The 15,307-nt window shown below is 49.8% G+C and overlaps 1 protein-coding gene across 9 annotated transcripts in view; it reads left to right on the top strand.

Annotated features, from left to right (window-relative positions):
• The window catches only part of Cd276 (Cd276 molecule), a 42,065-nt gene that overhangs the window by 5,925 nt on the left and 20,833 nt on the right, over positions 1-15,307 (top strand). For all 9 annotated transcript variants that reach the window (XR_015626628.1, XR_015626627.1, XM_087562026.1 and 6 more), the window contains 3 exon segments: positions 9,057-9,189; positions 11,679-12,017; positions 13,491-13,787. Coding sequence is in view for 7 of the 9 variants with exons in the window: in XM_087562023.1 (XP_087418149.1) it covers positions 9,057-9,189; positions 11,679-12,017; positions 13,491-13,787 (769 nt within the window). In the remaining 2 variants the exon portion in view is untranslated.

The following is a 15,307-nucleotide window of genomic DNA, read 5'->3' as shown; positions in this document are numbered from 1 at the left end:
CTGTTTCCCTCCTCTGAGTACTTCCTGCAGGCACGGGGGAAATGGCCTGAGGATGCTGGGAAGACCCCCTGGGCCACAATGCGGGCTCTGCAGATGGTTCTCATGACTTACCACAGCTCTGACTCACACAGTCATTTTGAGAGGAAGTTGGGTTGCTCTGATGGATGAAATCACAGGGCTGGGGCATGGTATCTAGTAGTGGGTAACCTTGGACACAAAAGGCCTGAACTGACTCAGAGTGTCAGGAAAAGAAAGCCATCTCAGAGACACCTCCCCAGAGAATGAATTCTAGAGACCCTCTTCCCTTTCCCAGGTCCCTTATCCATTTACAGGGCATCTAGGGTTTGTTAGGTCAGTTTCAGATTATCTTACTCAGCCAAACTCTGAGAGGACAGGGCTTATTATTCCCAATTTATGAATGAGCAAACTGAGGTCCAGCATATAACTCTAAATTGCATGCCTTTGGAAATGGCAGAGTGTGGATTTGAACCTCCAACTCCAATGTCACCTTCTTAGACCTTAAGACCCACTTCAGGCAGACCTTCAGTGCTTTTGCCAGCCCAGCATGTAATTATGATCTCAGCAGGGGTCAGTGGCTGGGATCTTTATTCTGGCCTAAGAGTGAGAGCCTAGTGAGTAAGCAGGGGAACCATATAGCTGCTTTCTCTTTTCTATTTGTTTATTGCAAAAGGATTGCACATCCATTGTAAAACCAACAAAAACCAAACCAAAACAACAACAAAAAAAAACCCCAAACTGTATCAAGTAGAAGACAAAAGTGGACTTGTCCTCCATTCCCACATTCCAGGGGTGGGTTCATAATCAGGCTTCTAGACCCTTTGTTCATTACAGCTCCTGTCTGTCCATCCACCTGTCCATCCACTCGTCCACCACTGAGCAGAAAGCACTGAGCTCCCTACGGATCATGCTCAGTCCTTGCTAGGATTAACGATGGAAGAGTTAATGGAAGCACACAGGGTTGGTCCTCAGGGAGGTTCTGAGGTGTCAGGTAAGGCACACGGGATAGCGAGTGGCAGCCTTTGTTCTGGCTCTACTGTCACGTGTACCTTCAGGGTAGAAAGGTATTACCATGTCATCTCAGCATAGGCGACTAGAGCCGTAAAGACAATCCCTTATGATAGGAAAGAGAGTCTTGTGCTATAGAAGCTGGAAGCAGCTCACTGCGCTGTGGGACAGGTGCGAGGAAGTGGGAAGTGGGGAGGTGGGGCATTCAGGCCACACAGGCTCCCTTGCCGCTGAGCTGTTATTCTAAGTGGATGAACAGGCCTGGCTTCCCTGTGGAAGGGGGTGATTGGATGCAGTGCATGTTTTATGAGTGTGTGTCTACGTATGTGAGTGTGTTCATACAGGTGTAAGCATGTCTGTGTGCGTGTGCGTGTGTAAATAGGAGCCAGAAGTCAAACTTGACTGTCTTCCTCAGTTGTTGCATCCTGCTTTTTTGAGACAAAGTCTCCCAGAAGAGGGCATCGGATCTCTTTACAGATGGTTGTGAGCCACCGTGTGGTTGCTGGGAATTGAACTCATGACCTCTGGAAGAGCAGTCAGGTGCTCTTAACCGCTGAGCCATCTCTCCAGCCCCAGACAAAGTCTCTTACTGACCCTGGATCTTGCCGATTTGGTAAGCCTGCCTGGCCAGCGAGCCCCAAGGATCCACCTGTTAACCCTATCCTAGCACTGGGATTATATGTATGACATTACACGCTGCTTTTCTGTAGGCCGGTGGTTCTCAACCCTTCTAGTGCTGCGACCCTTTAATGCAATTTCTCATGTTGTGGTGATCCCCAACCATAAAATGATTTTCATTGCTACTTCATTACTGTAGGTTTGCCACTGTAAGGAATCATAATGTAAATATCTGATGTGTGACCCCCCCCCTTGGGGTTGTGACCCACATGTCAGGAAAGCTGGGATAGGTGCCGGGGCTCCAAGCTCACATCCTCATGTTTGTACGGCAGTCACTTTATCTATCGAGCCATTTCCCCAGCCCCCGGATCAGTTCCTTTAGATTGCTGCGTGTTTGTGTGCACACACGCCTGGTGTATGTGTTACTCCATTGCCAAGGAGGAAAAGCACAGATGGCCAGGGAACTAAGCAAGTCAGGTGAGGAAGTGGTGATCTGTTTTAATTTCATCTGCCCCCTGGGATTGGCTGTCCTCATGCTGAGCGAACTTGTCTCCAAGAAGCTGTCAGGGATATTTCAAGGCAGTCTGGGTAGAACTCGGGGAGGAGGTGGAGGTGTAGGCCACAGTGTCTCAGCTCCCCACTGCACAGAAGCAACCTGGAGTCCTTAAGTGACCTCTGCTTCATCTTCCCACAGCATTTCTCTCCCAGGGTGCCGTCTTCGTCTTCCCAGAATATGCTGTGACACTCCTTCACTCCATCACTTTCTCTGCCACCTCCTCTCCCAGACAGAGGAATGTCCCCTTCTCTGAACAGCCCTAAGCCTCCCTGAAAGTTGTCAAGGAATTGCATGTACTGGCACCAAAGGACTGGTCGTATTACACTTTCATTATATATCTGTTCCCAAAACCGTTCCCTGGTATTTATTATGAAAATGTGTCATTTTAGGGGCTGAGGAGATGGTGCTTGCCATAAGTGCTTGCCTTACAAACATGAGGACTTGAGTTTGAATTCCCAGAACCCAAGTAAAAGCCGGGTACAGGGGTTTCCCTAAATCCCCAGCCCTGCAGGAGATAGAAAGAGGTACATCCCAGGGCTTACTGGCCAGGCAGCCTAATCAATCATGGAAGCTGAGGGTTGGACTTAGATGGGCCCAGTGAACTGTCAGAACACGTGGAACAACCTAGAGGCTCCAGTCCACTCCAGCTTCCTCAGAAGCAGGTGGCTAGAAACAGGAAAGTGGTGCTGAGTTCAAGGACTTATGATTTTGAGCCACACATTTGATAATTAATCTTTTTTTGTGTGTGTGAAGTATGTGACACAGTTGCCTGGTGGTGACCTCATCAAGGGATTTCAAATACTTGCAGGGCCACGAGAAGGGACACATGCTTGTTGTGTGGTTGTAGGGACTTCATGAGGACCAGCATAGGTTGTTCTTAGAGACAGGTTTTGGCTCAGTGTAAGGAAGGAGTTTTCACCAGTGATCTGCCTCAGAGCAAGCAGACTGCCCGGAGGAAGTTGGTTCCCATCCTCAGAGAGAGCATACAAGCTGGCGAGGATGGCCAGGGAAAGGCCTCCTGTGTTCTGACACCTAGCCATCCACTTCTGAGGTTTCTCCAGAATTTGTCCCGGAAGCCTCTTCTCATTCTGTCGGTCTCTGGTCTCTGAGGAGGAGCGGTGCCAGCTTTGGTTTCTGTGGTCACCTTGTGCGAATGACTTGCCCCCATCTCTCACTTTGTGGAATGAACCTAGCTTAATTTCAGCGTGACTTTTTTCTTCCCCTGGAGCATACCTCGCTCTCTCAACTCCACATCCCGGTCTGTGTGTCCACACTTAGCCATCTGTCCTAAGCACCAGTCTTTGCTCCTTTCATGCACACCCTGGGTCACTTCCATCCTTGAAATATCTCTTAGCTGGGCTCTCTCATCCGCCGGTGATTGTTGAGACTGTGTCTGTCTGTAGCTCAAATTCTGAGACACCTATTTTAGATGGTTTCTTGTGTGGCTCCGAGCACTAGCAATTTTCCTAGGGTGGAGAGAGAAGGAAGAAATAAACAGAGAGGGATGGCTCCCTAAATTAGTTCATTCAGATGCTGTAAGAAAGACCAAAATAACAGTGACTTATGCTAGAGCAGATGCTTACTTCTCACCCATGTGACCATCTGGCTACATCCAGGGCTGAAACCACAGCCCTAGGGACCCTTGTAATGCTTAGGGTGTTACCCGGGCAGTGTGGTCCTACAAGGCTTGCCGCATCTCTGGAACATGCCTTGGAAGGGGGAGGAAGAAAAACAAAAGTGTGCCCTCCATCTTTAAGGACATGACCCAGAAACTGTACATGTTAGTTCCTCTGAAATCTTATTAGCCGGGAAATGATCCTGTGACCACACCCAGCTGAAAAGGAGTCTGGGATCTGTAGTCTTTAACTGAGCCGCCCCATGCTTGACTAATAATGCTACAGAAGAGGAGAACAGATTTAAGGAAATAATTGGTGTCTTCTGTGGTAACATGGCTGTATGTATTTTGGTGTCACTTGCATGATAGTACTAAGGATTAATATATGAAAGAAGAGCCATTAGGCTTAGCAAAGCTTTTCTTTTAGAAACATTGAACTCAGAGAGAGGAGGTTGAGCTGGTAAGATGTGGCTCAGCAAAGTGTGGTGCCTATTTCCAAGCCTGACCACCTGAACCCATGGACCCATGTGGTGGAAAGAGAACTGACTTGCACAAGCTGACCTGTCACCTCTGTACATGGGCTCTGTGTACTTCAGTGCTTAGACACTAAATATTAAATACTTCAGTAAAAGGATGTAAATAATTACAAATTTAAGAAGATCCTTTTATTTTATTTTATGTTTATGAATGTTTTGCCTGCAGGTATGTATTATACCATGGGAGTGCCTGATACCAGAGGAGGTCAGAAGAGGGTGTCAGATCTCTTGGAACTGGAGTTGCAGATGGTTGTGGCCCACCATGTGGGTGCTGGGAACTGAACCTAGGTGCTTTGCAGGAGCAGCAAGTGTGTTTAACCACTGGGCCATCTCTCCAGCCCCCGCCCCGTCCCTGCTCCTTTTTTAAAAAGAAAGATTGGTGTAGTCATCCTTTTTTTCTTTTCTTTCTTTTTTTTTTTTTGGAGCTGAGGACCGAACCCAGGGCCTTGCGATTGCTAGGCAAGCGCTCTACCACTGAGCTAAATCCCCAACCCCCCCCCCCCCCTTTTTTAAAAATTGTGATAAAACACCATGACCAAAGGCAGCTTATAAAAGAAAGAGTTTAAGTGGGCTTTTAGTTCCCTGAGTTTAAAATTCATGATGGCAGAGTGAAGACATTGTAGCTGGGACAGCTGAGAGATCAATTCTGCAGCAGGAGGCAGAGAGCACGTTGGGAATAGCACTAATCTTTTGAAACTTCAAGCCTGCCCTTAGTGACACCCCTCCTCCAACAGGGCCACACCTCCTAATCCTTCCTAAGCAGCTGGAAGCCAAGTATTCAACCATATGAGTCTATGAGGGCCATCCTCATTCAAACCCCCACTGTGGGGGACCTTAGTAAGACTGTACAGCGAAATGGCAGAGACCCAAACCTTGGGCTCATTTTCTGCCATTGTGTATATGTGTTTGTGTGCATGTGTGAGTGTGCATGCATGTACATGTGTGTGCATGTGTGTTGTGTGTGTTTGTGTATGTGTGTGTCTATGCATATGTATATGTGTGTTGTGTGTGTTTGTGTATGTGTGTGTCTGTGCATGTGTGTGTGTGTGTGTGTGTGTGTGTCTGTGCATGTGTGCGAGCTCGTTTGCACCCAGGTGGGCACTAGCTGTGGAAGCCAGAGGACAACCTTGGCTGCAGATCCTCAATTGTCGTCCACCTTGGTTTTTTGCTTGTTTGGTTTTGTTTGAGACTAGCTCTCTCACTAGCCCACAACTCACCAAGCAGGCTGCGTTGGTTTGCCAGTGAGCCTGAGAATCCGTCTTTCTTTACCTCCCCAGTCTCAGGACTACAAGCGAATATCACCATGCCTGGTATTCCCTCCAAATTCTGATGATCAAACTCAGTTCCTCCTGCTGTGGATGCCTTGGTCTTTCATATGCTGCCATATCGAGGAGATCTGCCTGAGACGAACCTCACCTTTCCCAGCCTTACCTGGAGAGCTGTTCCAGGTCCTCACGGTACACTTGGAGGCTATGATGGCTCTCAGATGCCACTGAGCGGCCCTCATGGAATCTAAAGTGGGCTGCACTGAAAGGCATGTCCACCTTCTGTACTGGGTCTGCTATTTGAGAATATACACGCAGATTAGTCACCTTTGTCCCCACGGCCTCTGCTACGGGTATTTTATGCATTATTAAAGGAATGGTCCAATGCATAGATGAATCCACATATATAAGGATTCCTTCAGTTGCACATGACAGAAACTTAGCTGGGCCTGGATTAAGGGGAAAAGATTGGCCCATCTAGGTCTGCATCTTGCTTCAGGAATATCTGGATTCAGGAAGTTGATATTTCTAGAGCTCTGCAACTCTCTCACCTTTGTCCTTGTTTTGAAAGGTTTGGGGGTGCGGGGTGGGTTGTGGGATGGGGGTGGGGGTGGCTCTGTGGTTAAGAGCGTGTATTGCTCTTACAGGTAGCCCCAAGTTCGGTTCCCACTCACATGGTGGCTCACAGCCATCTGTAACTCCCACTTAAGGAAATCTGATGCCCTCTTCCAGACCCTGGGCACCGCACTGCCTTGTGCACATACCCACACTTGTACAAACCCACGCACAACACCGCAACACATAATCAAACAAAGAAATCAGGTTGGAGAGTTGGTTCCAGTCAGTTTCCAGCACCCACGTGGTGACTCACAGTCATCAGTTTCATGGGATCCAATATCCTTTTAATAATAATAATATCTTATTAAAAATAAAATAAAAGAGACTGGGATGATGCCATTGGTTATGGTTGGGGTAGAATCCCTGTAGGTCCAGGGCATCTTGGCTCAGACCCCGTATTGGCAATCAGGTTTGCTCTTTTTACTGTTTGGGGTAATGAGTCTTGGGTGGTGTCTTGGGAGTGTCCTTGGGTCCTAAACCTTCTGGGATCGGTTGAATATGCTTGCAGCAGGTTTAAGGTGAGCGTGGCTGGCTCTTACCACAGTGTCTCTACAGGAGGTCAAGGCACTCTGTACTCTTTCTTGTTGGGGGGCGGGGGTGCTCCCTGGAGTTTCTAGGCTGGATTACAATGATGGCCTTCGTGAGCCCAGAATTGAGTAAAAGAAGCAAAGGAACAAAATTAGCGTCCACTCTGGAAGCCTCTCATGGACGCTTCTGGAGGGAGGAACAGCTACATTCTGGGAAACTCAAGTAGCCTGACGAGGAGAGGGACTCCTTGATCTCACATGTTCGACAGACATTCACAAGTGATCTTAGGGGTAAAGCCCAGTAACGGAATAGCTTGAAGCAGGGGAGGGCATCCTAAGAGCCTTGACTGTCAGGAAGAGAGGTGTGTAGGTCTTCTCTTGAAACTACCGGGAAGCCATGGGAGATTCTCAAGCAGGGGACAACACGAGCTGATTCCTGTCTTAGCTCTCAAGAGAAGGCACCTGAGAGAATGAGTTTGGTAGGGGTGACGTGTGGGTCTTAGGGGGTTAGTGAAGAGCGCCTGGGTGGCCCTAGATGGCAGGTCCAGGCAGCAGAGTGGAAGACATGGGACCCAAGAAGCACTGACAGACTCAGGGTCTGTTTTTGTTTTGAGACAAGCGTCTCTTGTAACCCAGGATGGCCTTGCACTCACTCACTATGTAGCTAAGGATGGCCCTGAACTCCTGATCTCCCTGCATCTATTTGGGAGTGCTCAGATTACTGGCATGAAGCACCACGCCTGGTTTAAGAGGGCCTCAGAGGTTGAACCAGGAGCTTCGGACTTGCTGTGTAAGCACCCCACCAACTGAGCCACACCCCAGCTCCCAGGATTTGCTTCTGCCTGGGGGTAAAAGAGGACTTAGAGGCTGGTAGCTCTGTCGGCTTTAGCTTCCTGTGGCACATAGCCAGGAGTACAGGCAGCTGCCTGCTAGGTTTTCCTGCAGGCTGACGGTGCCCTTGTCAGGCAGGAAATGGTGTCCCCAAGGGTGCCTCTATGAATTGGAGCTGCTGACTCAGCACCCAGACGGTGAGGCTTTGAGGCCACCAGACCTTGGACCGGAAGCATCTGGAAAGGAAGTGGCTGCCCAGGGTTTTCCCTGCAGTGAACCATGAGAAGTGGGTGGCTGGCCAGGATGCAAGGTTTGGCTCAGGGACTCCCTCTGTGCAGCTGCCTGACATAAGGGACTGAGAGGAAAGGATAAGGTGGAAGGGCTGTCCTGAGGCTAGACCAAATGCTTGGTTGTAGACAGCATTTGCTCCATCAGAGGTAGAAAGAAGTGCCATCGGATTGGGCCCTTTTCAGCTCTTGCGTGTGTGTGTGTGTGTGTGTGTGTGTGTGTGTCTGTGTGTGTGTGTGTGTGTGTGTGTGTATGTATGTATGTATGTATGTATGTATGTATGCATGTGTTTCTCCTGCTAAATGTGACCAAGGCAATCAGTCTGTCTCTGGAGGTGGTCATGAGGATATAAAATGTTCGTATTCTTGCCTGTTACTGTTAGGTGGGACAGACGGACATGGGTCACATGGCTTGAGCAGGCAACAGCACAAGGCACTAGATGTGGTTGGTGCTTGCACTCTGCCTGAGTGAGGCACCTGCAAGCTAAACCTAGGGAAGTCTGGGACCCTTCTGGGCCAGCCTTGGTCGGTTGTAACAGATCCAACTCTTGCTGAGGCCTGACAGTGACACAGACACCAGCCCTGCTCCTGGCCTTCTTCTCTGCCAGGCCTTGGTGGTTTGGTACACAGGTATTAAACTAGCAAGTGTCTCTCCAAACTCCACATCCGTACGTTTCTGCCGCTCCCAGGACTCTGCCCTGGGCTTTCTGCACACATGCTCATAACCTAACACGCCTTAGACCAAATATTCCACATTTCCCACCCCAGTAACCAGGCCTCAGAACCAAGTGTCCTGACTGCTGCCTTCTTGTGTCCTACCCTACGCTCTCAGATGCCGTCACTGTGATCTGCACCTGCTTTATCACTCGGCTGCCTCCTTTCTTTTACCCTGAAGATGCTATCAAAGCATCCCCGACAATGCTATTTCCTCATTCCAGAACCCTCCGTGGCTCCTGGCTACCTTTAGGGTTGAGTAGACTTTTCAAGTTGAACTCCAAGTCTGTCTAAATCCGACCCCTTTACTCTCCCATCATGCAAAGTGACCTGGGCACACCCTGGACCCGAAGCTCATCGGCCTTGTCTGGCTAGCTGCCTGGCCTCTTCCCACCTAGATTTGGTTGGTTCTGGGGACTCTGGAGGAACTTTGAAGACAAAAGTCCCTCTTCCTTTTCCACAGGCAGGAGCAGCCATCCGCCACGGAGAGTCCAGCTGTCAGCTGTCTCACAGGAAGATGCTTCGAGGATGGGGTGGCCCCAGTGTGGGTGTGTCTATGGGCACGGCACTGGGAGTGTTGTGCCTCTGCCTTACAGGTGAGGGGAAGGATGGCGGTCGTGGTGGTGTATGGGGATGCTTACTCCTCCCTGGGCTCCAGCCAGGCTGCCTCTGTCTTGAAGAATTATACTGATTTCTATCTCGGCACCAAAGGCAACCAACCTTCTTTACCTTAGCCTCTACTTCTTCATCTGTAAAATGGGACTGTGTGCTGTGATAGTACAAGTTCTTGAACACACTGTGAATTCTCCTCAGGACCCTGGTGCATACGTTGTCCTCTGCCCAGAACTTTCTGTCCTCAGACACAGGCATGATTCCACTCTTTATTTTGTTGCAAACCTTTGCTCAAATGACAGCTTCTCAGCACGCCTTCTTGACGACTTTGTGTAAAACAGCATAGCACCCTCCCTCCTAGCCTTTACTACATTCTTCCTAGCATTTACCTCCACTCGACATACGGTTCCTTTGCTTATTGCCTATTGTCGCTCTGCTCAGAAAGCAGGGTCTAACCTCAGGGACTGGGTGGATGCTTGCTGTGTATACAGTGCCCAGTCACCACGATGAATAGATGAAGGTACTTCCCACCATCCACCATATGGAGAAAACAAAACTGAGTGTCTGGTGCCATCTAGTGGTCACTAGAGACAATACCATCTCTAACCATGAGTGATTTCTTTTTGTGTACCTGTTTGTTTGAGACGGGGTCTCACTGTGTGTTCCTGGCTGTCTTTGAACTCACTATGTAGACAGGCAGGTCTCAAACTCACACAGAAATGCACCTGTTTCTGCCACACAAGTGCTGGGATAAAAGGTGTGTGCCACCACATCTGGCCTGGTTTTAACTTCTTTAAAAAGGACTTTAGGTGACTAAGTTCCATGTCCTACATGTCCCCTACAAGGGGGGACTAGTTGGCAAGGATGAAAACTGGCCTGAGTTTTCATGGAATCACTGAAAGATTCAGGGCCAGTATCAACCGCTAGACACCACATACTAAGAAAGAGTATGTATAGAATTCATAGTAAAAGCTTAATCACAAAACAAATACAAATTTTTCAAGCCCTCTATGGTGCTGTTTCAGTTGGCTTCATTTGAAGATTGTTTGTGCTGAAATGTTTATAGGATAAAAGGCACAGGGGCCAACAGAGGACTTGTCCAGGGCCCATTTTCTTATAACTTATAAAAGAAAGCATTTCCTTTGGAGCTTGCCTAACAATGTCAGAGGGTGAGTCCATGACCATCATGGTGGAGAATGTGATGGCAGACAGACAGGCAGGCAGGCAGACAGGCAGGCAGACAGACAGACAGGCAGGCAGGCAGGCATAGCACCAGAACAGTAACTGAGAGATTACATCTGATCCACAAGCACAAGACAAAGAGGATGGCACAGGCTTTTGAAACCTCAAAGCCCACACTAATTCGACACCTCCTCTAACTAGGCCACACCCCTTAATCCTTCCCAAACAGTTCCATTAGTATTTTAAACATATGAACAATCTCTTGGAGGCACGTTCTCATTCAAATCACCACATATTTCTTCCTTTTCACCCTCATCAACCAGCAAACATTGATAATTCTCTGGGCTGCATATGAGATCTGGCTGGTTCTCTCAATATCTATGGTTGCCTTTCACTCCAGGGCCTAGAACTTGTTATGCTGTCCAGGCTGGCTTCAAAGTTACGGAGATCCTCCTGCCTCTGCCTCCTGAGTGCTTAAAGCCTTTAGCTGACTGTGCTAACAGCCTCAGGTATCCTATCCACTACTGTATCACCACTTCTTATGAGGACCTCTGAGCTGGTCTCCCGACTACTCCCTTACCCTTCTACAATATAGTCTCCCTTTATAGACAGAGCCAGGGTGAACGTCAGGCTTTTCTACCCAGAACACACCCAATAATTAGTGCCCTCCTTAATGACATCCTCTCGAAGGTGGAAAACCCCAGGTTTCTTCCAGCATCTCTCAAAGCCCTGTCTGGCCGGCCACCAGTGGGCTTTCCCACTGAGTTACCTTCCCGTGTGCTCCTTCTGCCCACACCTCAGGGCCTTTACACCTGCTGGTCCCTCTTCCTGGCACACACTATGGGCTCTGTGTTATAAGAGCTCCTGCCTCACACCTTATTTAAAGACATGGGTATTCTTTCTTGCACTGAAGTTAAGTATGTTTATTCATGAAGAGGAGAAAGGCACCCATGAAGTTCTCGCACCCAAAGGGAATCACTAAGAACAGTGGGTGTTTACTTTTGCAGGCACCCTTCCTATACAAATAGTATGTATTTGTAGGAAAATGCAAAGGACCCGGTAGGTGGAAAGTACCTGCCAAGCTTGAAAGCTGCCTTTCAGCTTTCGAGTCCCTGGCTTCTTTGGCTCTTCTTCTTTTTCTTTCATAAGTACTTCCAGAAGAACTTACTGTGAGCCTCAGCCCTAGAAGGAAGAGTATGCAGAGCCTAGCAGTAGCTGGAAAAGGAGAGAGACCCCGAGAAACCCCATTTTTCCTAACTGCCCTGCTCCTTCCGACTCACCCCCACCCCAGGAGCTGTGGAGGTCCAAGTCTCTGAAGACCCTGTGGTGGCCCTAGTGGATACGGATGCCACCCTACGCTGCTCCTTCTCCCCAGAGCCTGGCTTCAGCCTGAGACAGCTCAACCTCATCTGGCAGCTGACAGACACCAAACAGCTGGTGCACAGCTTCACTGAGGGCCGGGACCAAGGCAGTGCCTATGCCAACCGCACGGCGCTCTTCCCTGACTTGTTGGTGCAGGGCAATGCATCCCTGAGGCTGCAGCGTGTCCGAGTAACCGACGAGGGCAGCTACACCTGCTTTGTGAGCATCCAGGACTTTGACAGCGCTGCTGTTAGCCTGCAGGTGGCCGGTGAGTGTGGAGAGGGACATCCACCCTCTGCTTCCACTCTTCATCCTTCTGCATGTGGCCTCTTATACACTGCTACACTATAGATGAGCCGACTCCCACACTAACAGCCTTGTGGTCTTCCACAATCTCCTGCACTGATGCGCTTGGCGATTACTGTCCTCTGCCACCCTCCAGCCTTTCTACTCAAAGCCCAGCATGACTCTGGAGCCCAACCACCTGGGGACAAGCCAACATCATGTGCTCTGGCTCCCAGGGCTGCCCTGAGGTCTCCGTGTTCTGGCAGGGCTCACCAGACTGGCCTTGTGACCACATCTTAGATGGCCAAGGAGCAGGGCTTGTTTGATGTGCACAGCATGCTTAGGGTGGTCCAGGATGCTAATGGTTCCTACAGATGCCTGGTACTCAACATAGTGTTACAGTAGGATCACCACAATCCACAGAAGCCCCGCGGGCTTTTATTTTTTGGTTTTCAGTGGCACCTTAAAGGGGAGGTTACAGTTCTGTCAATTACACTTGAAATGAAAGGAAGTTAGTTCCTTATCTTTAGTCTCCAAACAAGTGAGATGCTTGATTGTGATAGGGTGGTGGGGCAGGGCACTCCAGGTAGGGAGGAGTCACTGCTCGAAGGCCCTCTTGACTTCCCAGACTCCAAGGCCGTAGAAATCTCCTGAAGAATGGAGATGCACCTGGTCAACAGGTCGTGAACAAGGGAACGGGGTTCTGCTGGGGAAGGGGGTTGTTCTTTAGAGACTCACGACCATCCTATTGCCCCAAGTCTGGATCTCAGGGATGGCTTTTGTCAGACAAGACCAGCCTGCTGTGAAAATATGAGACTCCGTCTGTCTCTAGAGAACGAGAATGAAGAAGGCCTGGGGTTTGATGGGAGAAGTGGGTGTGGAATGGCTGTAGAGGCCCTATCCCTCCTTAATGCTTTGTCTTTGATTCTGACCCAGGAGGCATGAAGGTCCAGGTCTCTGAAGACCCTGTGGTGGCCCTGGTGGGCAGTGACACCTCCCTATGCTGCTCCTCCCCCGAGCCTGGTTCAGTCTGGCACAATTTAACCTCATCTGGCAACTAATGAACACCCAATAGCCTGTGCACGCTTCCCCGGGGACTGAGTGCAGAGCAGGCCTATCTTAGCAGCTGCACAGCATTCGTCCCTGACCTGCTGGCCTAGGGCAGCGTGTTCTTGAGGGTTTAGTGCATGTATGTAGCTGTTGGGGGCGTCCCCTGCTTCGTGGGCATCCAGGCCTTTCGCAGTGCTGATGCCAGTCTGCAGGTGGCAGTTGAATCACAGGTGGGAGCATTTCGCCCTCCTTGTCCAGTCTGCATGCAGCCCACCCCGTCCAACTGCTGAAGCCACCATCATAGAAAGCCCCAGAGCTGGCTCCTGACCCTCAGCCTCTGTGTCCTTTCCTCCACTGGATCCCCTGTGCTAACTGTCATCAATCTCTGCCCTCTGCCACCCTCCAGCCCCCTACTCAAAGCCCAGCATGACCCTGGAGCCCAACAAGGACCTGCGTCCAGGGGACATGGTGACCATCACGTGCTCCAGCTACCAGGGCTATCCCGAGGCTGAGGTGTTCTGGAAGGACGGACAGGGATTGCCCTTGACTGGCAATGTGACCACATCCCAGATGGCCAACGAGCGGGGCCTGTTCGATGTTCACAGTGTGCTGAGGGTGGTGCTGGGTGCTAATGGCACCTACAGCTGCCTGGTCCGCAACCCGGTGTTGCAGCAAGATGCTCATGGCTCGGTCACCATCACAGGTAAGGGGAGATGGCCAGCTGGGGAAGAGCTGAGGGAGCAGCTGCCTCTTCTCAAGGCCCTAAACTGGAATATCAGTGTAGAAGTCTTCATATAGATTTCATGTATTCCAAAGCCTCCCCAGTGAGAAGTCTTTAAGGGACTTGCTTTCTTGAGCTGGTCAATCATTTGTAATGTTTGCTTTCCATGGTACCTGGGCCTCTTACTTAGGTCACAAAGCATTTTCCTGGACTCTAGAGGTGTGGGTGGGATTCTGGGGCAGGCACAGGCTTGCTTAGAGACATGCTGAGTGAGGATGTGCCTTTCAGTGAGCACTTCATTGTCCCAACTGTGAAGCCCAAGAGACTTTGGAGCCTCGCAGGCAGATCTTACCTGGTGGCAGGGCAGCCCTTCTCCCTGCAGATTTGAGTGTCATAGTCGGATTAGCCAGGATTGTCTCTACTGCCACCATGTGGTCAAACGCTAGATTGAGACTCACATTGGGGGAGTCACTTAATCTCTGGTTTCCAGGTCAGTACTAGTCCAGATAGGCACTTTCAGTGCTTGGGGATGTAAAGAGGGCCCAGGCTCACTTTCAGGCCAAGGTAGACAGTCACCCTCTGTGTCTGGCCTCGGCATGTCTCTGCTCAGTCCTTTGGTAAGTCTGTGTGCTAGGTCTAGCTCCCCAGTGTCATCCTCTTTCCCAGGGACCTCCTATGTCTCTGAGATCAGGGTGTTGTCACTGGTCCTTGTCTCTTCTCTTCCCATACCTTCTGCCTGACACCTCCAGCCCACCCAACTTTCTCCTTCCAGTGGTTGCCAGTGTCTGTGTAAACCTTAGGCCTCATTGCAGCTCACCTCCTGCTAAGCATGCCGGTCCTTCTATCCAGATGAACTCAGAGCCAGTGGCCACCATTCCTGCTTAATCTTCCAGGGCTAAGTCTTATTCTACCTACTCTTTAAGGCATTGCCCAGATCTCCCCAAGCCTGAGCCTACTCTCTGTAGAGAGCCAGTCTATGCATCCTCTAAGGGAGACCCTTCCTCAGCTCTCTCATACTCTGAGGTACCACCATGATCTTACAGAGAACTGTAGGGAAGCCATGCTTCACTGAGATTGGGCAGAGAGCTCAGTGGTTATTGCTGCTCTATCATTGAAGACCAGAGTTTACATCCAAGCACACATCATGTAGCTTGCAAACACCTATAATTCCAACTCCAAGGAAACAGATGCTCTTTTCTGGCCTGTGGTTGCTCTCACATACATGTGTGAGCACACACGTATGCACTCACAATCTTTCTTTAAAAAAAAAAACCCACAGGTTTTTTGTTTTGTTTCTGGTTTTGTTTTGTTTTTACAAGAAAGACCAAGAAGTGTGGAGTGAGATGTGGGATGGACAGAGGTGTGGAGGTTATCAGGAAGGACGGAGGACTCATGACCATCCTGCACTGGTGGGCTGGGATGTCTGCAGTAGGCTCACCGAGAAGCAAGGGTTTGTGTGTGAAAGAGAGCAGTTGCCTCACTTCAGGCAACATTTCCTCAGT

This window comes from Rattus norvegicus, chromosome 8 (genome assembly GCF_021556685.1).
Source record: "Rattus norvegicus strain SHRSP/BbbUtx chromosome 8, alternate assembly SHRSP_T2T, whole genome shotgun sequence".
Lineage (NCBI taxonomy): Eukaryota > Metazoa > Chordata > Mammalia > Rodentia > Muridae > Rattus > Rattus norvegicus.
This window is presented reverse-complemented; position numbering and strand designations above follow the sequence as displayed.